The 24279-nt window shown below is 35.2% G+C and overlaps 1 protein-coding gene across 2 annotated transcripts in view; it reads left to right on the top strand.

The window, feature by feature from the left end:
- The first annotated feature begins 3552 nt into the window (after positions 1-3552).
- LOC135617460 (phospholipid-transporting ATPase 3-like) overlaps positions 3553-24279 on the top strand; it is a 35647-nt gene continuing 14920 nt past the window's right edge. Inside the window, exons 1-13 of one of the 2 annotated variants that reach the window (XM_065117676.1) lie at positions 3553-4088; positions 7310-7375; positions 7510-7571; positions 7765-7846; positions 7934-8044; positions 10436-10513; positions 10651-10747; positions 12725-12831; positions 16616-16681; positions 16802-16923; positions 23457-23541; positions 23622-23699; positions 23792-23908. In XM_065117676.1, coding sequence (XP_064973748.1) covers positions 3876-4088; positions 7310-7375; positions 7510-7571; positions 7765-7846; positions 7934-8044; positions 10436-10513; positions 10651-10747; positions 12725-12831; positions 16616-16681; positions 16802-16923; positions 23457-23541; positions 23622-23699; positions 23792-23908 — 1284 coding nt within the window. In that variant the 5' untranslated portion in view covers positions 3553-3875. Of the gene's footprint in view, positions 4089-7296; positions 7376-7509; positions 7572-7764; positions 7847-7933; positions 8045-10435; positions 10514-10650; positions 10748-12724; positions 12832-16615; positions 16682-16801; positions 16924-23456; positions 23542-23621; positions 23700-23791; positions 23909-24279 lie in introns of both variants that reach the window. The other variant, XM_065117677.1, reaches the window with a different exon arrangement.

The following is a 24279-nucleotide window of genomic DNA, read 5'->3' as shown; positions in this document are numbered from 1 at the left end:
ATTGAAACTCGATCTTAAAAATAATGACACATGAAGTCGACAATAATATTTGGAGGTTATAGCGTATACCGAGATAATTACAATAGAATAAGAGGTGATTGAAGATGAAAGATTATATAGCACAAATTGCATCGATTAGTAAATGTAAAATAGGGATATATAGTGTATGAGAAAAACATCCATTCAAATTAAATTAATTTTTTTATCCGATTTAATCTTATATGGACTTAAGTGATTTTTTAATATTAATATTATCTTTTTAAAAAATAAGAGCATTGGTTATGTATTTTTTAAAATAAGAACACTCTACGAGACAAAGCCAAACTTAAAGAATTTTTCAAAAATTTACTTATATATAATAATAATAAAATAAATAATAAATTGACTGACAAATTATGTCAAGAATTTGGTTTTCCAAAACTTTCCTGAGGATGCTTAATAAGCTGGCTTCTATTAGCCTGTTGTCCCGGTGCGAGCCATCGTAGAAGCTCGGAAATTCCATGTGCAATGGCATTAATGCTCCCATGAACTCACGTAATCGTGACGAATGAAGAAATGTGGACATCCTCAACTGCGTCTCCGACCTTTTGCCTCCATACTTGGCGTGGTCAGAAAATGATTATTGTAATTAAAAGTCCAAACAGAAGCTGAGATGCCGTGCTACAATCGAAGTGCCGAGGTAGAATTTAATTAGTAAGGTGGAGCTCCTGAATAACTTACAGTAAAAGACGATGTAAGCTTATGTGAGTGGTCTGATAGTCCAGAAAGAGAAGAAAGAAAAGAATTTATTCTTTATAGTTAAAAACTTTATAATCAATTAAAAAAAATATATATTTTTTATAATCAAACTTTCTTAACCATAAAATATTATCCGATTCAACAAATCTTATTGTTTCTTATCACATTGATGTTCACATGTTGAGTTTTAAATGATAGTTATGTTCCATAATTGGAAAAGAGAGCTGATGCAAATAAATTGGTGGCAATCCAAACTGGCTGGAAATTGGAAATTGAGTTTGATGATGAATTTTCTGTTAAGATTTTGTATATAGGAGTATATGGAGTGACTGGTACGTGCATTACGGTGGCAATAAATCAAATAACATGAGATCAATCAATTGTCTATACATGTCGATCAAATTATTACTAGTTACTAAATTTCCTCTACTGCAATTTAATGCTTATGGAATTGATTTCCCAAGAAAGGTAATCTTTAGTTAGCAAGAATTAAATCATTCTTTCTTAATTCTATTATTTCTTTGGATTGACATGATTGCAAAGCTATTTTCTTTGGATTAGCACTGTTAGATTGATACTTATGCAAATCGAAATAGGGAAAAGAAAATTTTTCATTTTCTTGCATAAAATTTACATGTGTTATCCTTTTTGGAGGTTGATTCCCTATCACTTGAGTTCCTTTTATCTTGGCCGGTTCATAGCATCATATGTTTGTCAGTGCAAACAACCCAAGAATGTGGAATTTGATTGCATGTCCAAATTCTTTTTTATTGCATTGCCCAGTAATTCATTTCTCATGCCACAGTTTCCTCACTATGCCAGGTTGTATGCATCGGTGGCCAGCAGAGAAAGCAGATGCAACAACTCACAAGATGGAGTAGGAAACATTGCTGGACCAAAACAGAGTGGATGATTTGTCATGCTTGGTCCTCATGTACTTCAATCCATACGGTTTGCAGTATTTCCAATGGTATTAGAATAGATATATTTATGTGAGAATTCATTTTTCACTATAATTGATCATCTGTTTTTCATATGAACTTTATCTTGCACGAATTTTCCAAAAAAATTCAACATTTTAGTTTTTTTTCAGAAAATACTATTTATTTTTAGAATTCTCTAACGCCATCTTTTTTTTCTTATCTAATGCTTGAAGTACCCTAGACAGCACCAATTTTTTTTCCCTCCTTTTTCATATGGACTAATCTATAGGAAACTAATCTTGTTATAATGTTTTTACACCATGTTATAGTGTTTTTAACAATATTAGAAAAAACACTGTAGCATATTACAAAAATGTTATAATATTTTTTACAGCGTTGCATTAGTTTCTTTGTATCACTGAAAATATTATAATATAATATAAAAATATAAACATATTATTTTTATAAAATTTATATAAAAATATTATGTTATAGTATTTTTCAATAATAATAGAAAAATATTGTAACACAATACGAAAATACTGTGTCATTTTTTATAATATTACACATTTTCCTAGCATTACTGAAACCATTGTAATACAATGTAAAAACACTATAGATCTATTCGCCCTATGTTTTTATAATAATTCTACTATTACTAAAAATATTATAACATAATATAAAAATACTATTATTATATCTATTCATCCTATGGATTGATCATACTTTAATTCAATAATAGTATGATTTTGCAGACAATATTTGAACGAAACTTTCTCTAACTTCTAATCCAACTTACTTTTGAACTGCATCTGATCTGGTCGACTTAGAGCCAATAATGGAACAATACATTCAAACGAAAACAGTAAAAACTCGAACACCACTTGCAGAATCATTTGCTGACGCAAAACAAGAATTGATTTTGATCAAATCAGACTGCATGGGTTTGCTTGTGGAACCGCTCACTCCTCTCCTGTTACATGGTTTGATACTAGTCACTATCAACCAAAATTCATCAATGAAAACTAAAACTAGGGATTCATCTAAAACAGAAGGAGACTCTACTTAATAGGAAAAGGAAGGAAGAATGATATTTCAACTATTAAGCATAAAAAGGTATCATTAAGGAATTATGAAAATAGAAGTGTGCCTCTGGAAAAAAAATAATTTTTTTTTAAAAAAATTTATCCAATTATTTTTATATAAGATTGAGTTATCATTTTTTATTATATGATACGAGAGGGAATTCAACTTATCATGGTGGAATCTGATTTTTAAAGTTTTGATAGATATTTTGAATAGAAAATGTGCCCCTTCTTATTCTATCCTAAAGATATTTATAGTTTGCTATTAAACATGCTCATAAAAAGGGTAACCTATTGATTAACTCTGATCTTCTGCTGTCGACTTCTATTGTTTTGGAAAGTAATACATTGTGAGATAAGTAATGCATAGCGAGAAAATAAAGGAGCAACTATATACGAAGCGTTCGCATGCGCGTGCGATGCGAACTGCGTCCAACTTGGGCGGATATGCGTATTCTCGCCGTCCTAGTCTCTTCTCGCACAACTAACGGCGCCACCACGCCGTTATTTTTATTAATATTTTCTACCCTTTAGTTTCACCCGTTTATATACCTGTCTTTCCATTGGAAATGACGTGGCTCCACACGCAATCAGATCTTTCAACTCACAGGGTGGCGACGAATGGTCAGTTGGCATGGTCGTACCAGACGACCCGCCGACTACCCAAATTCCACGAGACCACCATCATCATCATCATCTACCGGTCACGAGTAATCAGACGGCTCCAGTTCCACGCAGTTCTCGCAGGTTAACGCGTTACACGATTTAATCCTCAAGTACCGTTGTGGCAACGGAACACCCCCGCCCACAAACCCGCAGACCCACCGCCCATGTCCTTCGCCCTTTATCACTTTCTTGGCGTAACATTTACCCCCAGACGACCTTTCTCTTCAACAGAACGATCTTGTATTATATTATTACAACGGAGGGGAAGATCGCCACATACCTCGGCATCGAATCCCCAAATCTCCTCCTCCTAGCGAATAGGTGATAGAATGAGATCGGAGAAGTAGAGTAGACTGTTCGGAGATATCTTCTTGATCCTTTCTTCGGCTGCTGTGTTTCATCAATCAGAGAAGGGGAAGACGAAAGGAGATTAGGGTTTGTATTTTGGGAGGAGGAGGAAAGGATGGGCGGAAGGGGTTGGGAGAGGATGCAGACGGTGCGGCTGGGTGGCGCTGGGGCGGCGTCAGCGGGGGTGGCGTCGAGGAGGAGAGAGGCGGCGGAGCTCCGGCAAGTGTCGTCGCAGACCGTGCGGCTTGGCCGGGTGCAGCCCCAGGCTCCCAGCCACCGCACCATCTACTGCAACGACCGCGAGGCCAATAACATCGCCAGATTCAAGGTCTGAGGATCCTTCCCCGGGATCTAGTTCATCTTTTTGCGTTTTTTGGTTCTCATGTTTCTGCCTTTGATCGGACTCACGCTGTAGGAAGCATGGACTATTTTGATGTCTTGTTGGTGTTTTTTAGTCGACAAGAATTTTGGGCTTGGACGATGAACTGAATCCCAACTTCTAACTTCAGTGTTAGATGCAGGGAATTTGAATTTAATAGTGTTATGTTCTCATGGTTTTCATTGAGAAAAATATCAATGCTGATTTGGGTCTTATATCTGTGGGATTCAGAGCAGATTATATGCCCAACTGGAGCTTGCTCCGTGCAAAATTAGAAGGTAGGTCTAGGTATGTAATTACTGCAGAGACTTAAAAGATCATATTATTTCCTGCTGGTGAGAGAAAACGAAGATTCTTGAGTTATCGTTAAGCAGTAGAATTACTGCTGAACTCTCATTTAGTTGAAATTAGAACCTGGCTCACAATCTAGTTCAACTTTGCTCAAGTCTCAAGAAGGAAAAATCTAACTATTCATTTTTGGTCCTCTATCTTAGGTTAGCGTCTTCATGTAAGGCCCACAAAAGCTATGCAAGCCACCAGACAAAAAAAAGGTGTTCTTCTAACATGAGTCCTATGGTAGCTGCTCCTTTATAATTTCTATAGCATAACCAACTTTCTTGTCTGAAGGAGTGTTAGAAGTGCTGCAATTCCTAAGAGTGGCTTGACTGTGATGACTCTGGGAGAAATCATAGGCTTGTTGTAAATTTTATATTTTTGGTCTAATTAAGGAGCCTTGGCTTTATCAGAATAAGTGGCTGGTTAATTCCTACGGAGTGTTGACATTAGTTAACTTAATGAAAAATATTTCTTTGGATGGTTGACCAAATTATTTCTTTATTAGATTTCCTTTTTGTCTCTTCCTAGGTTGTTGGGATTGAGATCCTGTTCGTATCCGTGAGTTATCTTATTTTTGGAGTGGAATGGACCAGGTCATATCTCACTACTTTATGGTTGTAATAGAACCAATATAGGACATGAAATTCTCGGAATAGTGAATAAAATAAGAAATATATGTTGATCGACTGATGATCTTTAGAAAATAATAGTTGAAATCTGTAAGTAGAATGCCTTTTTTTTATACAAGTGTTACTTCTGCGAGGCAAGATTCAACGTGGAAATTAAAAAAAATTGTTCACTAAGTGAAGTACTTATGCTAAATTTAATGAAGATCTTGTTGTTGGTTGCTATTTTCAGTGATTGTATGTCTACTACTTTGGGGAGGAAAAAGTTGCTGACATAAGAGGATTTGCCTGATTGAAGTAGCTAAGGGGTCCTTGGCATGATGTCAATGAGCAACTTGATGAAAGTGGGTCAAACAGGCTGCTTAAGAAAGGGAAAAGTGGAGATGTAGGAGGCCTAAATTGAGATGATTGTGTGAGATGGATAGATTTTAGCCTTAAACTAATGTTAAATAGATAGGTACTGTTAGATGTACATTTAGTAGGAGGCCTAAATTGAGATGATTGTGTGAGATGGATAGATTTTAACCTTTAACTAATGTTAAATAGATAGGTACTGTTAGATGTACATTTAGGATAATGTTAAATGAATCAAAATAATTGTGCTTAGGATGTTGATATTGTCATCAGCCAATTGAATGCTTTATATATATATATATATATATATATATATATATATATATATATATATATATATATATATATATATATATATATATATATATATATATATATACAAGGTTCACATTTTTCTATCATACTGGCGTACCGAGCCTTGCTTGATACGGTATGTAACGAGGTGTACTAAGCGGTATGCCTAAAATAGGCATAAAACGCTCCAAAAATACTTGAAAAATAGAAAATAAAATTTGGATAGAGTTTTTAAGTTAGAAATAAATATATATTTAGTATAGTTTTAGCAAATCTAATTTAAATTAGGTAAGAATAGTGTAACATCTTTTTCGGGCTTTGAGTTTAGGAGAGTGGATCCAATCCACAAATTGTTGCTTTGTTGAGTTTAAGAGAGTGAAAATGTAAGAATAAGAGAGAGATTATGAGTAAAAATAAGTTTAAGTAAGTGTGAGAATGAAATGAATCGAAAGAGGGAGGAAGAAAGGGTTTAAAAACCCTTTAGGATGCCTCCAATGGTTAAATTGACCATTTGAAAATAGATATAAAATGGTAACAGTCGGTTTCGATCGTTATCGCTTGGTACAGGCCAGTAAAGGTTGAAATCGATCGGTACTGTTCGGTACAGGTCGGTAACGATCGAAATTGCGACCGATAGAGTCTTGTATCGCTAGATATGGGGCCAAAAAATTGGTACCGCTCGGTAGCGGGCGGACCGTGTGTCGAAGGGCTATCGAACTGGTACATATTGGGCGGTATGAAATTATAATCCTTGTTATATATATATATATATATATATATATATATATAAAATTTTTAGATGGATGTCCAGGGAACTGAAGGAACACAAACCTTATATGTATAGGTGTAACAGGATGCATGCAAAGTACACACTAAAAAGATTTGTACTTTGGCTGCCACTAATCCTAGAAGTTTGGGCTTTTATAAGGAGCCCAATCTATAATTATGACATTTGTACTCACCGTAAGCTGGATTAGGGTTGACATGTGAACCTGAACCCACGTGCAAGATGGTGAAATCTAAAAGAAGACTAATGATAGAAAAACTATTTATTACACCTCAAATAATAGGGGGGGCGTAATGCCTAGGAGTAACTCATGACCTTCTCCGATGCCATGATAAATTTGTAAATTGAGTGACCACTAATCTTATAACGTTAAGCTTTTCAGAAAGGGCATAATATACTTAAAACTCTTAACACTTAGATCACAAAAGTATTATGTTCTGTTATGTTTCATCTAAGTACTTTTGGTTTTTGTACTTAAATGTTGTATAATAATGTGAAACTCATTTTGAACATGGGTGTCTGATAATGCGAAACTCATTTTGTACTAAAATGTACTTTATGTTAAGTGCTATCTGAAACTAGGGTGGCTACCTTCATTCTCTATTGCTATTCCTAGATTAATTTGTAGTTCCATTAATTTTCATAGCTTTATCATGTCAATTCTTTTTTTAGCATGTTTTTTAGCTGAAAAAGGGTTTGACTATGATAATTGATGATCTCTTTTTGCTATTATGATTGTAAGACAATGATCTTCCTGAAGTGTTGTTTTTCAGGGTAATTCCATATCAACAACAAAATACAATGTTTTAACCTTCCTACCCAAGGGGTTATTCGAACAGGTACTTTGGTCATTAGTGTTTGTGGAACTAGCTATGTTCCTTTACCAAAATTATTTAAAATGTTCATGTTCTTTTACATATTACATCAATTTTTTGTCTTATATCCTAAAACAATTCTATGATAAAACTTACAGTTCAGGCGGGTTGCTAATTTGTACTTTCTCATGATCTCAATCCTATCTACTACACCGATCAGGTAATCTTCTTGAGAGTTTGATATAATGTATTATGATTTATGTTGGGCATTGAGTGTACAACTAACAGCTTATCCTTTAACTTGTTCTTGAAAGTTTGGATAACTGTTGTGTACTTTTAATATATCAAGTGATATTAGCCTCTAAAATGTATATATATTATCCACTGTACTAAGCTGCGTACTGTTCGTGCAGTCCAGTGTCTCCTGTAACAAATGTTGTTCCTCTCAGTTTAGTTCTTTTGGTTTCTCTTGTTAAGGAAGCATTTGAAGATTGGGTTAGTAAAACACGTAGACCCTAATTGTCTCTTTTTTATGGTTCTTTTGTCTCTGTACTCCTAATCTTTTTCCTTGTCTCTCTGCAGAAGCGTTTCCAGAATGATACAGCCATCAACAGTACTCCTGTTGATGTGTTGCAAGGTCAAAGGTGGGAAAGTATTTCTTGGAGAAAGCTACAAGTTGGAGACATTGTGAGGGTAGGATTCAGAGTCTTCTATTTACTGTATAGATGACTATATGACACACGAGAGTTTGTGGCCAATGATTCTTGGTTATTATTTTTATTGGAATGTTCTTTAAGTTTTGGGTTGTATGCTTTTTAGCACAACAATCAAGTTTTATCAAAAAGAGAACTTGTGCATAACAATATGTCCATGACCAAGTAGTGAAATATATTTCTTAATTCTTATGTTAGTAATTTGACTTGGTAAGCATTTTATTTAACCATTTTATTCATATTTTTATTTTGTATTTGGTGGATTAGACTTTTGATGATTATTTAATTTTAAAATTTAGCTAGTTTTTAGTTATTTAGTTTATCTTTGTGATTACTTCTTCATGTTTAGATTTTTTAATGATTATTTTTAATTTTAATATTTCAAAGTTAAAATTCTAATATTTACATAAACATATTTGTGAAATAAATTTTAAAATATTTTACATAAGTTGATGTGATATCATCTGTTCTACATAAATGTTAAATAATAGGATTGGATGTTTGATTTGCTACTTCCCAAATGGAAGTAGGAAATGATCTGTATGGGGTTTGGGTTCGATGATCTGTCGATTAATACCACCTCTTGGATGGAAGTTTTGGCAGAGAAGAAAGACTCAAATGAAAGAGTGATAAAATAAAAAGCGATAAAAGACTCGAATGAAAGCGTTAAAACATAGGTTGTCTTTGGACAATCCTTGGGTGCTCTTGGCAGGTTGAAGATCACTGTCAATTTCGATCTCTCCTCCTTTCTTGCTACTGAAACCTCCTTTTGAGGTTTGGACAGCGAACAACAGGGATTCTAGACTTCTTACAATAGTTGGATGAAACTTTAATGCAGGGCTTTGGCTATTGGAACTTGAGGAAGAAAGAAATGCGGTTGGAGGGCAGAATCCTTTTCCGAACTCTTATTTTGGTTCTCGATGTAAGTTGGAATTAGGGCCAGTTGTGGGACTTCTTACTACTACCTTGGGATCTTTTGAAGGGTGCTGCGCCTCCTTGGTTTTATAGGTATAGGGACGCCCAAGAGTCCTACTCCTTTTAGGACTTGGAGAATGCCCTTAGGATTAGGAGAGTCCTAATGCCCTTAGGACTTGGAGAGTCCTATTGCCTTTTGGACTTGGAGTTGGACCTAATTTGGTCAGACCTATCCTCTTTGGATTCGATTGAGCTCGAGTTCTATTTAGCCACATTGGATTTCAATCAGAGTTTGAGTTGAAGTTGGGTTGAGCTAAATTGGAATTCGACTGGAATTCAATTTAAGCCAAATTTCAGTGAGGCTTGAGCTGACTTGAATTCAGTCTTTGAGTTCAGAGTCCAGCTTGATCTTGGTTTGATTTAATCAGGATTGAATTGGAGTATGACTAGAACTCTAGTTGAGCCAAATTGGAGTTTGGCTTGAACTCTGCTAGATCATCCCTGATCATGGCTTCCCCAATTAGATGATTAAACTCCTGATCAATCTTTCTTTGAGGTTTCTTGTCTCTTGGTTTTGTTTTGGTCTGTCGATGTGGTCGACATTGTTGTGCTTGGTTGTTGCATCTATGCATGTTGCTTTGATGGGGTTCTTCTTGTTGCCAATCATCGTCGAGGGCTTTCTTTCTCTCTTGGGGCTTTAAGCTTGCTACTGCCCCATTTGGTTTCTCCTCCTCTTTCATCATGTTAGAGGAAGGCTGTGTTCTCTTACATGCCGAAGTGAGGGCCATGAGTTTTTGATACGCGTATACTTTCTTTTTGTCTGGCTAGCGGATGTCAAGTCTTCTGTCAAACCCCATATGGATCGGGAAATGACTGTTTGATTTAGTTTGATAATCCTACAAGCTACTCTCCTGATTTATACTATGTTTCCAACTGTGGCAAAATTGGTTTTTTGGTGAAGGAGCAGATGAAGTGCACCTTGTCTAAATTTGCACAAATGGGTGAAGTGGCCCACCTTGACCCTGGTTGGAATTTAGCTTGTCACTTCTGAATCAAATGTTCCCCTGTGCAATATCCAGTAGCAAGTGTTACTGCCTGTTTGAGTTTAGAAATAAGAAGATTCTTCTCTTTGCTGGTTATACAAAAAAAAGGAAAAAAGAAAGAGAAAGAAAAAATCTAAAGCAAAAAAGTTGTATTTTTTTTCAAAGTCAAACAATTTGTTTTACTCTTGCTCAGTTGTTGGAAAACACCTAAGATCTAAGCTTATCCTCTAAGAAAACATTTTTCCACTTGATCTCAGTATGACAACCCACCACTCAAATACTATCACTTGTGGTTTGCATCTGATATTTTTAGTTATGAGTTTGATGTATTTAGATCAGATATTCCTTTTAGGATTTCTGGTTTTAAGCCGTACATGTTATTGAGCTTATGGTTGTGTGTTGACTTGGAGCAGGTCAAGCAAGATGGGTTTTTTCCGGCTGATTTACTGTTTCTCGCTAGTACAAATGCTGACGGAATCTGCTACATTGAGGTTTTCTTTTAGCCTTTAGGATTTGAATACTTGAATACTGTGTTTTGTATGTAAAAATGATTTTAACAACTAAAATGATTTGAATTACGATACCTGATTTCATCTAATAGTTTAGCATTTTTTATTTGTGATTTCAGACTGCAAATCTAGATGGGGAAACGAATTTGAAGATTAGAAAAGCATTAGAGAGGACATGGGATTACTCACTTCCTGAGAAAGCTGCTGAATTTAAAGGTTTGGTTGGTTCATTGATGACTTCCAACTAATTGCTTTTCCACTGAACTGTTATTGGTTGAGTCAGAAGGAAAGGAACCTTACAGTTGATCCCTAATGGTTGAGATGCGAGGCTTCAACTAATATGATACCTGACTGAAATATTAGGTTTTTATGTTCTATATTTTTTGTGGATTCAGCAGCATTGAACATCTGTGTAATTATTTTATCATCAGACATGTTTCCTTCATTAGGTGTCAACCATTATCTGGTGCATGCATTTGGCTAATATTTGTAGAATGATCTAGTTGTTGGTTAAAAGAGCAAGATAAATTATTATTATCCTTGAAAAGTTTCATTTCTTGCTTGCTTTTAGTTTGTTCTCTATGCTTAATGGTCTAAGATCTTCATATCCATAGATCTTGTGTTACTCTAATTTGAACTTCTTCTACCTCATGAAATCATAGTGATTCTTTTAACGAAACGTTCCATTTTCTGCAAAACATGCTTGAGTTTCTGAAATTGTATCAACTAAATTTAGTTTCTTAAATCCTGTAACTACTTCCTCGGATGTTTTGTTGGTTAATTTCTTTTAAACACTCTTCTATGTAATCCATTTGCTATTGTAAGTCTCATGGGATTTGTTATTTGTCTTATAACTTCGTAGGAATGCCTCCTTAACAATGACTAGAAGCATGGTTGCCAACTTTTTCTGTTAAGCTATAAGCATAGTTTACATTTGGGTTTAAACTTGCTTTTAAACAATCAGTTAAGGTTCAGGTCTTGGCTATGTTGATCTGATCCTAATCTGGCTTATGTGATTTAATTTTACTATGATGTTCAATAAGGATGGAAGGTGAATGTGAGTGAGTTAATGGCAGAGAAGATGACTGATAACAAGGTGAAAACAGGAGTCAACATAGTTAAGTAAAGAAGTATTTTGATAATGGAAGAGGAGATAATGATAAACAGGGTGAAAACAGGACAGCCAACAGAGTCAAGTTAAAGGGTACAGTTGGGCCACGGAAGAAATAGAACATAGATTTAGACTTGGGATAGTGAGGAGTGCGGATAGTCCTCTCATGTGATTTAATGAGGGGGTTTTTCTTTGCTGACTTACCAGAGTAGAGGCAGAAGATTCCTATGCATTTTTAGGATCATGAGATTTGCATAGTAATTCCTTGAAGGGAACTAGATTTAAACCAATTCCCATATATTTGTGATAGGAATAAAATTTGGGTAAGAAGCATTTTATATTATTACCAAACCAAGACTGGAACAATCTAACATAATGAGACATTAGACCAGGTGCGCTTAAGCTGTTAAAACTCTGGTTTAACCACTTATGGTTATAGGTATTCTTGCCATTGTTTTGCATACTACTGAGTAGTGATGTAAGCAGAGACAGGATGTACTAACATAATATTGATTAATGAGACTAATCATCCAAATTTTGTACAGAAGAATGAGGTTATTAAACCTCAAATAATGGATCAAGCGACTCAGTTTAATGCAACCAAGAATATTAATATGGAGCCAAAATAGATTCAATTATATGATGGCTTTCGAAAGTTATAGCTATATCAAAATAGGGAAGTATGTCAAGTCAATTTTATCCTCTGTGATCCTGTACTGCATACTTTATGATGTAGTTGCATTTGATTGGATGCATTTGAAATCTCACATTTTTTTAGTTTTGATCATGGATTTTTGGCTTTTTTATGCAGCCTCTGCACTTACTGTTGTTCAAAAGCTAACTGATTAATAGAATTTGTCTTAACACTTTACATGTTTCCACACAATACATCTGATTGGATGCAATTGCAATCTCACATTTGTTTAGTTTCAATCATGGATTTTTGGCTTTTTTATTAAGCCTCTTCACTTACCATTGTTAGTAAATTAACTAATTAATGGAATTTGTGCTAATACTTCACATGTAAAATTTACCTGATCTCCAACTAATGCTTTGACACACTACCTTTAATGCATCTACAGGGGAAATACAGTGTGAACAGCCAAACAATTCTCTGTACACATTTACTGGAAATCTTGTCATTGAAAGTCAAACTTTACCTCTTTCACCAAATCAAATTCTACTTAGAGTGAGTTCAAGCCTTGCATTTCCATGATTTTTCTCCAAAATACTTGATAATGTATACCCTCTTGTATGTCTTAGTTGTAGTCATACTTATTGTATTTTCAAAAATCACGTGCTTGTTTACTTTGATAATTTGTTGCCTTTTTACTTATTATTACTATGGACTTGTCATTTTGAAATTTGCTGATTGAACAATATTTCTTCTATCCAATGTGTTTTGATATGTGTTGTTTTTATGTTTTGTGAGCTTGTAGTTGTTTAAAGGGAAGCTCATTGCATGTGACTGTTGCCAATGTGGGGTTTGGGACAATATAGTAATTCGGTTTATATGGTAGGGATAAAATTTTCCTGCTGGCTTTCATATGCCATGCCAATGGGTAATCCAATATAATGTCAAGGAAGCCTTGACAGTGAGTGCACTGCCTCATCTAAATCACCGTGCCACAGGAAAACTAGCAGTATGTTCTGGAAAGACTTGGATAAGGTCTCAGATCTCGACCATAGTAATGGATATGGCCTAGTAAATACTGGATGACAAAGTATTGCCATCAAACATATAGCTCAATAATGGTATAATTTTATTTATTTTATTATTGTATTCAATAATATGGGGTGATATAAATCAATATACCATCTTGTCACTAACTTAATTGGAATTGCCTAAGTTATGGGGCACCCATGCATTATTCATCTACAAAGGATCAACCTAGTTACAACCTTGCGTAGGTCTCAAAGGACTTATAAAAGAGTAAATTGATTAGTCCAAAAAATGAACGACAAATAAGTCTTAATGTCTCACAAAGAGGGTAGCTTTACAAGCAATTCAGCATGCACTTAGTGTGCAAGAGAGAAAAGAGAGAAAGGAGGAAACAAGGACTTTGGAAAACAAAGTCCCTGTAAGCTTTACATGCGAACTTTACCCAGTGGTTCTAGGGTACTGAGATGGCTGACGTTTCACACTACACCGCAACCTGCAGAATACAAACCATGACACATGAAAATTGGGCTATTTTGAGGTAGTTTTGCCCATTCTAGTGAGCGGTTACTCTATAGCCTTACTTGCTCATTGTTTTCAAGCAAAAAAAAGAAAGGGCAAAACACGTTGCCAAATTGAAGTACCCATGTACAAGTAGACAATAGCGACGAATGGTCCGTTGACGAAGGTGTTGCAGGTGCGCAATGGCCATCTATGATAGTCCGGGCATATCAGTACCATATTGGTCTCATAGGTTGTTGAAACTGGAATTGGATCAAGTTTTAATTCCTAGGACATGGGTAGTTCAGTAAGGCATGCCATGGTTATACTAGTTCAGTAAGGCATATACAAGTTTTAGTCTCTCAGTCATCAATGTCACTGTACATTTCTGAAAGTTATCATAATGAATTTTTAAGACATTATATTTTGTAATTGTGTAGATTGAACTGATTCAGATGAACAGTCTACATGATTATTTATAATATAAGTATAGGCACATCGAAACCATTGTGTGTGTATATATATATGTATATATATATATGTGTATATATATATACACACACATATATATATACATATATAGACACACATATATGTATGTATAGGTATGTATGTAGAACAGTATTTGCCAAGAGAAATATGACAGATACATGCACAAGGTTAGCTTAGCTTTTTACAAGATTATATCTCATATTTGCTGCCCATATCCTGTAAGATAAAATTTTATTTTTCTCTGTAGGATGATGAAACATCCTGTATAAAATTAATTTATATTTCCTTTAACGTGCTATATATGTTGGTCTCGGAAGATTGACATTGTTGGCACATGCAATCCTTGCTCTACATATACGCAATGTCTTGCTGAGACTCTGATGCACTCATGTGCCATTGGCATGCCACAAGGTTCACATGTGCTAGCACAATGGGCCTGTTCTTTTACTTAACTGTGTAGTCTCCTGTCTGTTTATGACTGTCTCTATCCATATATAATGTTGAAATTATAAATTTCATTAAGATTTCATCAATGTTCTTGGCTGATCAATTGATTCATTTATTTTCTTGGTTGATCAACTCATATTGGTTATTCTTTTACCCTGTAAGCGTAGAAGTTTTTGAGTATAGTGCATCACTAGTCCTTGAACTTTCGGACAAATTTCAGTGGTTTTCTATGTTTTTCTGTTAACTGTCTGCCTAAACGTCAATTATTTGACTAAATCAAATCCCAATATCAGCTTTTGTTTATAAACCTTGACTGACAGCTGATCAGGCTATACAGTTGAACTTGACTTGCCAACTTGTTCATTAGTGTGAGCAAGAAAAGTTATTTGGTCTAACCAGTAAGAGACAAGTTTTCAGCTACAAACAAATAAAGGAGCAATACAAAGGATTAATGAAAGGAGAAAAATTAAGAGGAATCTCCACTTTTGAACACTGTATGGACTATGGAGTATGGACTGGATTGCTTGGACAGACCCACATTCAGGCAAAGTTGGATTATATCAATTGTCCATATATTTATGTTTAAAAAAATAGTATACTAATATAACAAAGCTTATGCTTGGGGATCTTAGTATTGATTAATGTTGAATGACAGAAGCAATTGTGGTACTTGCAAATATTCAAGGTTTTGTTTTCTTAGGTATTCTAGAAGTTGTAGGAGAGAACCATGTTGTAGACCTTTATAAATCAAGTTTTACGGATCAGGATTAAATTAGGAATTGATGCTAGAATATTTGATTTGGATCAGACCTTGGCTGATATTGTTAGATACTTTAGTGGGGCCATTTTTTCTGAAATTGACCACACCATCTGCAATTTCCTTGAGCAATGAAAGATTACATAGATTAGGTTGAAAGTTGGTAGTAGTTATTCGCTAAAGATAGACCAGCAACTGGCTGGAATTGTCAGGAGCCACTAGGACTGACAGGAATCAACTCTCGACTGACACATGGCTGAGTTTTACTGACTTTGGTCATGTCCATCTGAACTTACTGTTTTTATTTTGTCTCATCATCTGTAAATGATTTAGTTCTGGATTGATGAATCTTATGAATCATATTGGTATATTCAAGGAATGCACTTTCGAATAATATTGCCCGGTACGGGCGGTACGTACCGGTTCATCAGCTTACTAGTACACGGACCGTCTGTTACTGGACGGAATGATATATATATATATATATATATATATATATATATATATATATATATATATATATATATATATATATATATATATATATATATAAACGAGGTGACGTTGCCCCGTGTGGGAGTAGGAAAAGGCGACGTCACCGAGGCGATGCGACGTCGCGTTTTAAAAAATATATATAAATATATATATATATACCGAGTGGTATACCAAACGGTATACCTCTCGGTATGCAGTTTCGTACCGTTCCGAGCGAACGTCGAAACTCTGGTACGATACGAAATTGCATACCTTGGGTATATTGTTGAGAATATATGAAGCTCCAAACTTTTGGATATATCATGTTAATGTTCTTGATTTTAATGTGGATTTTCCTTTATTGTATTTCATTTTGTTGTTGTCTCACCAAACTATTGCTGTTTATGTTTAATTATATGAAGGTTTGCATGTGAAATTTGGTGCCAATGTGAATCAGTGCATGTGCATGCTTGCTTGTGTGTGTTGTATTTCATTATACCATGCAGGTATATATCATTATATGTATACGTGAAATATGTATCTGAAGTTCTGAACCCATGGAGTACTTTCACTTTTATTTAGAATGTTTCTTTCTGAAATTGTGATATTCTCTTTTTATATAACTGTAAAAATGTAATACAGGGTTGCAGCCTTCGGAACACGGAATACGTTGTTGGGGCAGTTATTTTTACTGGCCATGAAACAAAAGTTTGTGTTCTTAAGCCCCCATTCTAAACAATTCCTTTTCTTCTTTTGGTTGTCTTGTTCTCTAAAGAGTTAGGTTAACTGTTCTGCATATTAGTTATGGCTTCTACCTTCACATGACAGGTTATGATGAATTCTATGAGTGTTCCTTCTAAAAGAAGCACATTGGAAAGGAAATTGGATAAACTTATACTTACCCTTTTTGGTGGATTGTTCTTGATGTGTCTGATTGGAGCCATTGGAAGGTGATGTTAGACTTTTACTTAAGCTGCTTTATTGCTCTCTGCTATGTTATCATATGGCATCAAGTATCTTGAACATATTAATATGATCCATAAACAAAACTAGAGTGATAATTTAAATGACATTACACTTGCTGGTGGTCAAATGATAAATGAATCTCATTTCTGAGCAAAATTTTGTTGCAGTACACATTGTAATACTTGTAAGCAAAATGTTAAAAGGCATTTCGTAGAGCCTTTTGCCAACAGTCAGTAATTGACTACTTAAGTAGGTCATATATCACCACAAAAAGAACCCATCACTTCGTGGGTATTTTATAGGTGGAATATTCTTTCTAAGTAATACTAATCTGTTGGGTTAAGTGTAAATCTAATAAATAGTTTAGAAAGCTATGGTGTGGATTATGGAATATCCATCTTGACAAGCTATTTAATAGACATATATTTGTTAAGATGTCTATGACAAGGGCTATAGCTTAGTTGGTAGAGTATCTCGTTTACACATGCACCAATGCTTTTCAAGGGAGCCCATAATGCAATGGACATAATTGATCATATATGGAGAAATCGATGTCTTACTCCATAGGTTTTAGGGAACAAGAGAACAATAGCCTGAGAAATATTTGGTTTGGTTTGATTCAATTGCCAAATCAAATAGAACCTGCTATTGATTTCATAGTTGATAAGGTAAATCAGTGATTTAAAAAGGCGCTCGGGCGCTCGCCTAGGCGCTCGGGTGAGGTGAGGTGAGGCCCGAGCGCCTCGCTTCACTTCCAGGTGGCACGCTTCAAAGAGGCACCGCCTGGGCGCTCGCCCGAGCCCAGGCGCTAGGCGCTTCGGGCGAGCGCCTAGGTTAAACCAGGCGACCGAACCAGGATTTTAGGTCTGGTTCGGTCTCTGGTGGTTAGTTGGTTCAATCGAACCAACTAAAATCGATATCAGCTATCGTTGCCCAACCCTAACCCTGCTCGTTGCCGCTGCCGCTCCTGCCGCTCGCCGTTGTCGCTGCTCGCTACCACTGCCGCCGCTCGCCGCTCCCGCTGCTCGTCGCTATCGCTCGTTGCTCTCGCTGCTCGCCGCTCCTGCTCCCGCTCCCGCTGCTGCTGCTCACCGCTCCCGTTGCTGTTGTCGCTGCTCGCCGCTACCGCCGCTCGCCGTCGCTGTTGCCCCTGCTCGCTGCTGCTGCCGCTGTCGCCGCTCGTCGCTCCCGCTCCCACTCCCTCCTTACACTCCTGTTGTCGCTGCTTCCTTACACTCCCGCTCCCCCTGCCGCTGCCTCCTTACACTCCCACTCCTGCTGTCGCTACCGCTTCCTCTTTTCTCAGTCAGCACTCTCTTACACTTCTCTTCCTTCTTCTCCTTCTGTATACTGTTAACAGTATATAATATACTGTTAACAGTATACTAATAATAGTATTTGTATTTATTAGATTAATAATATATTATTTTGATTTTAATACTATTAATTTTCTTAATTTAATAGCATATTTTTATTTAAAATTTTAAATAATCATATTTATTAATTAGATTATATATTTTTATATTTTAACGCCTCGCTTCGCTCGTGTGAGCGCCTTGGGCATTTTTGGACCTTAGCGCATTTTGGCGTTTAGCGCTTTTTAAATCACTAAGGTAAATACCCAGCTCATTCAATGCTAGGCATCATGAGTATAAGGGCCTTAAAAGCAGTGATTTAAAAAGCGCTAGGTGCCAAAAGGCGTCAAGGTCCAAAAACGCCCGAGGCGCTAGGCGCTCGCCCGAGCGAAACGAGGCGCTAAAATATAAAAATATATAATATAATTAATATAATTATTTAAATAAAAAATATGCTATTAAATTAAGAAAATCAAATACAAAATCACAATGTCATATTAATAAAAAGTCTCAAAAATTAAAATAATAAAATTTTACATCAAATCTATTGAGTTGCTCTGTACACTTGCCATTTATTCTGAAACCTAACAATAATTTTAAATAAATAAAAATTAATAGTATTAAAATCAAAATAATATATTATTAATCTAATAAATAAAAATACTATTATTAGTATACAGTTAACTGTTAATATATTGTTAACAGTATAGTGAGAAGAGTGTGAGAAGACCGAGGCTGCTAAGGTAACGACAGCGGGAGCGGGAGCGGCGAGCGATAGCGTGAGCAGGAGCTACGAGCGACAACGGGTGTGGAAGTGGGAGCGGGAGCTGCGAGCGGCAAGCGGCGACAACAACGATGAGCAACGATTGTGGCAGTGGCGAGTAGCGACAGTGGCAGTGGCAACAGAGAGCAACGACAACAGAGAAGAAATCTCGACAGCAAAATCGCGAGTGTTAGGGTTGTGGAAGTCGGAGAAATCGTGAGAGGGAGCTTATCGGTGATTTAGTTGGTTCGATTGAACCAACTAAAGCACCGGAGACCGAACCAGACGTAAAACACTGGTTCGGTCGCCTGGTTTAACCCGGGCGCTCGCCCGAAGCGCCCGGCGCCTGGGCTTGGGCGAGCGCCTCGTTGAAGCGAGGCGCTTGGACATGAAGCGAGGCGCTCGGGACTCGCCTCGCCTTGCCCGAGCGCCTAGGCGAGCGCCCGAGCGCCTATTGAAATCACTGCTTAAAAGAACCTTATTTCTTCCTATTCACTTGTAAGGTGTATGTAGTCTCATATGTCTTTCTTGCTTAATGATCCTATTACAAAAGAACATGTTTAATGATAAAATATTGTCCTTAATTTTCCTATATTTTGAATGTAAGGTGAATGTTACTATTGTAGCATGTGTAAACTTTCCATTTAATAGTCCAAGTAACAATGACAATAATAATAACAACAATGCACGAAACCCACCTATTTGGAATTGCTGTGTGGATATCTTTTTCTGCTATTGGGCACTGGAAAAAGCAATATCCTTGGTTAAATTAAGATCATTTAGATCTTCTATTAAAGTTTCTTGGACCTCCCTCTGTTTCTCCTTGCACTACTAATTTTCTCATGTTTTCTGACTACAGAATCTCTCTTTAAGACTTGTCCATTATGATAATTCTCCCTTATTTTAAACATGTCCTTAAAACATATGTGACAATACTTCTAATTGTTTTAATAATGATCATTTGAATTTTGAAGAGCAAAAAAGATGCTATCATCAATATCTACTAGAGAGAATTTTAGCATTTCATGCAACTTACAATTGAGCTGAGCCACACCAAGTTTTCCTCTGCTTATGGCTTAGTTTATTTTAAGAGTGCTCAAGTTCTTTCAAAATTTGATATGAGTCTGAAATGTTGTTTGAACTTCAGTCATTATGTGTTTTGCCAAGCTAAGCTTGGTCTTGGCTTGTGTTGTCAGCTCAACTTAAGTTGAGGTTGGTCAACTTAACTTGTATCAGGCTCAGTTTAGTCAACTCACCTCAGATTGTTAAAATCAACAACTAAAAATTCATGTTTTAGGTAAGATTAGAACTCGAGGTTCTTTTTAAGATTTAAGATGATAACCAATTGAGCTAATAATTACTTGTTAATAAAAGGTAAACACAAATATTAAGATAAGGATTCGCATAAGAAAATAATTCTTTTTTATTTGTAATAAGATTAGGAGCTTGACAAAGGAGATCTTTGGTGAGACTAAAAGACTATAAGTAGAGGTATAGCTCTAAGAGGGAGTTGATGGTGGTGCTAGGAAGTTCAAAAAGTAATTTGTACTAAAAGATCATGTTTTGAAGATTGAAAAAATTATAAAAATGAGGAGAAATTTATACGATATAAGAGTCTAAAAAAGTGGTTAGTATGATAAGATATAAAGCTTATGATAATTTTTATAACAAATTAGGTGCTAAAGATGATGACAATGATATATATCGAATTGCTAAAGCTAGAGTAAGAAAGTGTAAGAATTTAAATAATATTAGATGTATTAAAGATTAAGATCAAAGAATACTTGTTAGTGATAATGAATTTAAGAAAATATAGAGAAATTATTTAATAAACATTTCACATAGGACTTAACTTTAATGAGAAGTAATAGTGGTAGATTTAATAATCATAGATTTGTTTATAAAATTAATGAGATTTAACGATAAATAATAGTGGTAGATTTAATAATCATATATTTATTTGTAAAATTAGAGCTAATGAAGTAAAAGATGCATTAAAGAAGATAGAAATAACTAAGATTGTGAGGTCTGATGATATCCCAATTGAGATTTGAAAAAGCTTAGGGGACAAGTGAGTAACTTGGTTAACCAGCTTATTTAACAAAATCATAAGATTCAGAAGGATTTTTAGTGCCAATTTACAAAAATAAGGGTGACATATAAAATTGTTCAAATTATATAGAGGAATTAAAATCATGAGCCATACTATGAAACTTTGGGAAAAAGTTATTGAAAGTAGGATAAGGCTTGAAACAAGTATATCTGAAAATCAATATGGTTTTATGCTTGGAAGATCAACCATAAAAGCTATTTATTTATTAAGACAATTAATGAAAAAGTATAGGGAGAAAAAGAAAGATTTACATATGGTTTTTATCAAGGATTTTAATTTCAAATAATTTTGCTTGTACCTGGTGGTATGTACCAGTCTATCATCAGACCGGTACACGGACCGCCTACTACTAGGTAGTATCGTCGATTGGGGTTGTTTCCACTTCGTTGCCACCCTAAATCATTTGTCACCATCCGTTACTGGGTGGTATTAGCCGAGGGAGAAGAAAAAAGAGGGAGAAGAAGAGGAAAACATGGAGATCTGGCCCGCTCTCCCTGAGGCGATGAGGCCTCGGCGTCGTCGGTGACTTCTCCTCATCTGCGCGACGAGGCAACGTCGCCTTTTTTTTAACACAAACACACACACACACATACATATATATCCACTAACTATATTGATGTTATTAAAGATATGTATGATAATGTAGCTACTAGTATTAGAATCATAGGAAGTGTCTAATGAGTTTCCTATTAGCATAGGATTACATCAATGGTTCACATTAAGTCCCTACCTTTTCACATTGATAATGAATGAACTTACTTGTTACTTACATAATAGACCTCCCTGTTGTATATTATTTGCAGATGATATTTGTCTTGATAAGGGCTTAAGTGAAAATAATTATAAACTTGAGCTATGGAGGTAAGCCTTAGAAACTAAAAGTTTTAGATTAAGTAGGATTAAGATTGAATATATAAAATATAATCTTAGGGATTCTAGAAATAGACAAGAGAAAATAGTTAAATTAGATGAACAAGAAGTCCCTTTAAGTAAAAGCTTTAGGTATCTTAGATCAATTATTCAACAAGATGGAGAGATCGATGGAGATATTATTCATAGAGTAAAATCAGAATGGTTAAAATGACGATGGGTGTTTGGAGTCTTGTGTGATCATCGGATACCTTTGAGATTAAAAGAAAAATTTTATAATATAGTTATGAGATTAACAATGGTTTATGGATCTGAGTGTTGGGTAGTTAAGAAAACAATACAAAAAGTTTGTGTTGTCGAGATGAGAATGTTGAGATGGATATGTGGTGTTGCTAGGAAAGATAGAAAATAAATACTTTTATTCGTGAGCAACTAAGTATCTATTCAGTAGAGGATAAGATAAGAAAAAATAGTTTAAAATGGTATGGGCATGCGTTGAGGAGATCTCTAGATGCGATAATCGGAAAAGGTGAAATAATTAAGTATATGACTTTTTACGGATCTCAATGGTAGCAAAAGATCCATATAATCGACCTCAAATAGTTTGGACTTATGGTTTTGTTGTTATTGTTGTTGTGTAATCATATGTTTAGATATATACTTTATTTATTAGCCTACTTTTTAGTTAAATAAATAATTTAATAGCAATTTTGTGTATATACCAGCTATTTGTCAACTTATCATGAACCTTCACTTACAAGTCTACAAGAAGCTTGTTCATGAGCCTGGAAGTGATTTTATTCATGAGTATATGAGCGGGAGGTAGCTAGAGCCATTTAAACCATTTTCAATCTTGACTACTTGAAAAATTGAGCTCTTGAATTAGGCTCAAGCTTAGTTCTTTAACCTTGAGCTTGAGCCTAATTCATAAGCTTGGCTGCTTGCATACAAGGTCAAGTGAACCTTTCAAGAGCCGAGTACTTAGCTGCTTGCAAAGAACTGACTCGTTTGCAACCTTATAGCTATGGTCCTTGGATTAATAAAAGAAACTTATGCAACACTAGAACTTCTTATCTATTATCTTCATTTTATTTCTTTGGCCTTTATTGTGATCAAGAATGAGTGGCATAGGTGAGAAGTTTTAACAAATTTTTGCTAAAATACAATTATTCACAGTATTTATATAATAACTGAAATATATTGCTTTCAGGCAATTTTTGATCGTTTAGATTGCAAGAGAAATAAGATGCTACCAGAAAAAAAAAAAAAAGAAACACAGATAGCATGATCAGACTTTAGTTTTGGCCATCCACATGTTGTTGTTAGGTTGGAAGTTGAACTTTGAATAGAGTGCAGTATTTAAATATCTGTTTATTTATGACTATTGACAGATTTTAATTGTCTGATGTGTTTTAGCGGAATTTTTATCAATCGCAAATACTACTACCTTGGGCTTTTTGGAGACGTGGAGGATCAATTTAATCCTAACAATAGATTCGTGGTAACTGCCTGAAAGAATTTATGCACAATAAATGTTCTATATGATAAATTGTTGCAGTGAATCTTTTATCCTTTTTGTAGGTTGCTATTCTGACAATGTTCACATTAATAACATTATACTCAACTATCATCCCTATTTCTCTCTATGTCTCAATTGAGGTGGGATCTCCTTTTTTACTGCAATCAGCATTTGAGAATATTTATATTACCTAATATAACTAGCTTTTTCATGTGATTTTTTTCATTTTCAGATGATTAAGTTCATTCAATGTACTCAGTTTATCAATAAAGATTTGCATATGTATCATGCTGAAAGTAACACCCCTGCATTAGCACGGACATCCAATCTGAATGAGGAACTTGGGCAGGTATGCTTACATTGTTTTATTGTTGTTTGGTTTATCTAGCTAATATTTATTTGTTATTTTGTAACCTGATATAGATATATTTAGATGAGCTTGGATACATGAACATTGATGAACTTTAAAGTTTTATATCAAGTATGAAATAATTATACTCCATGTATCACTTTCAATTAATTATAATCCATCATCATATTTACAATGAGCAGTGATGCTCATTATGTTATTACTCACGTGGCATTAGCATTGATGCAACTGTGTTACTACTTTTGGTACACTAATTTGTTTTCAGGTACATAAAGTTTGGTATGTCTACCTTAGATGTTTTAGTAGGTGATGTAAGTTGCGGTCAGCCAGGCCATGCTTTTGTTAACAGC

This window comes from Musa acuminata, chromosome BXJ2-7 (genome assembly GCF_036884655.1).
Source record: "Musa acuminata AAA Group cultivar baxijiao chromosome BXJ2-7, Cavendish_Baxijiao_AAA, whole genome shotgun sequence".
NCBI lineage: Eukaryota > Viridiplantae > Streptophyta > Magnoliopsida > Zingiberales > Musaceae > Musa > Musa acuminata.
This window is presented reverse-complemented; position numbering and strand designations above follow the sequence as displayed.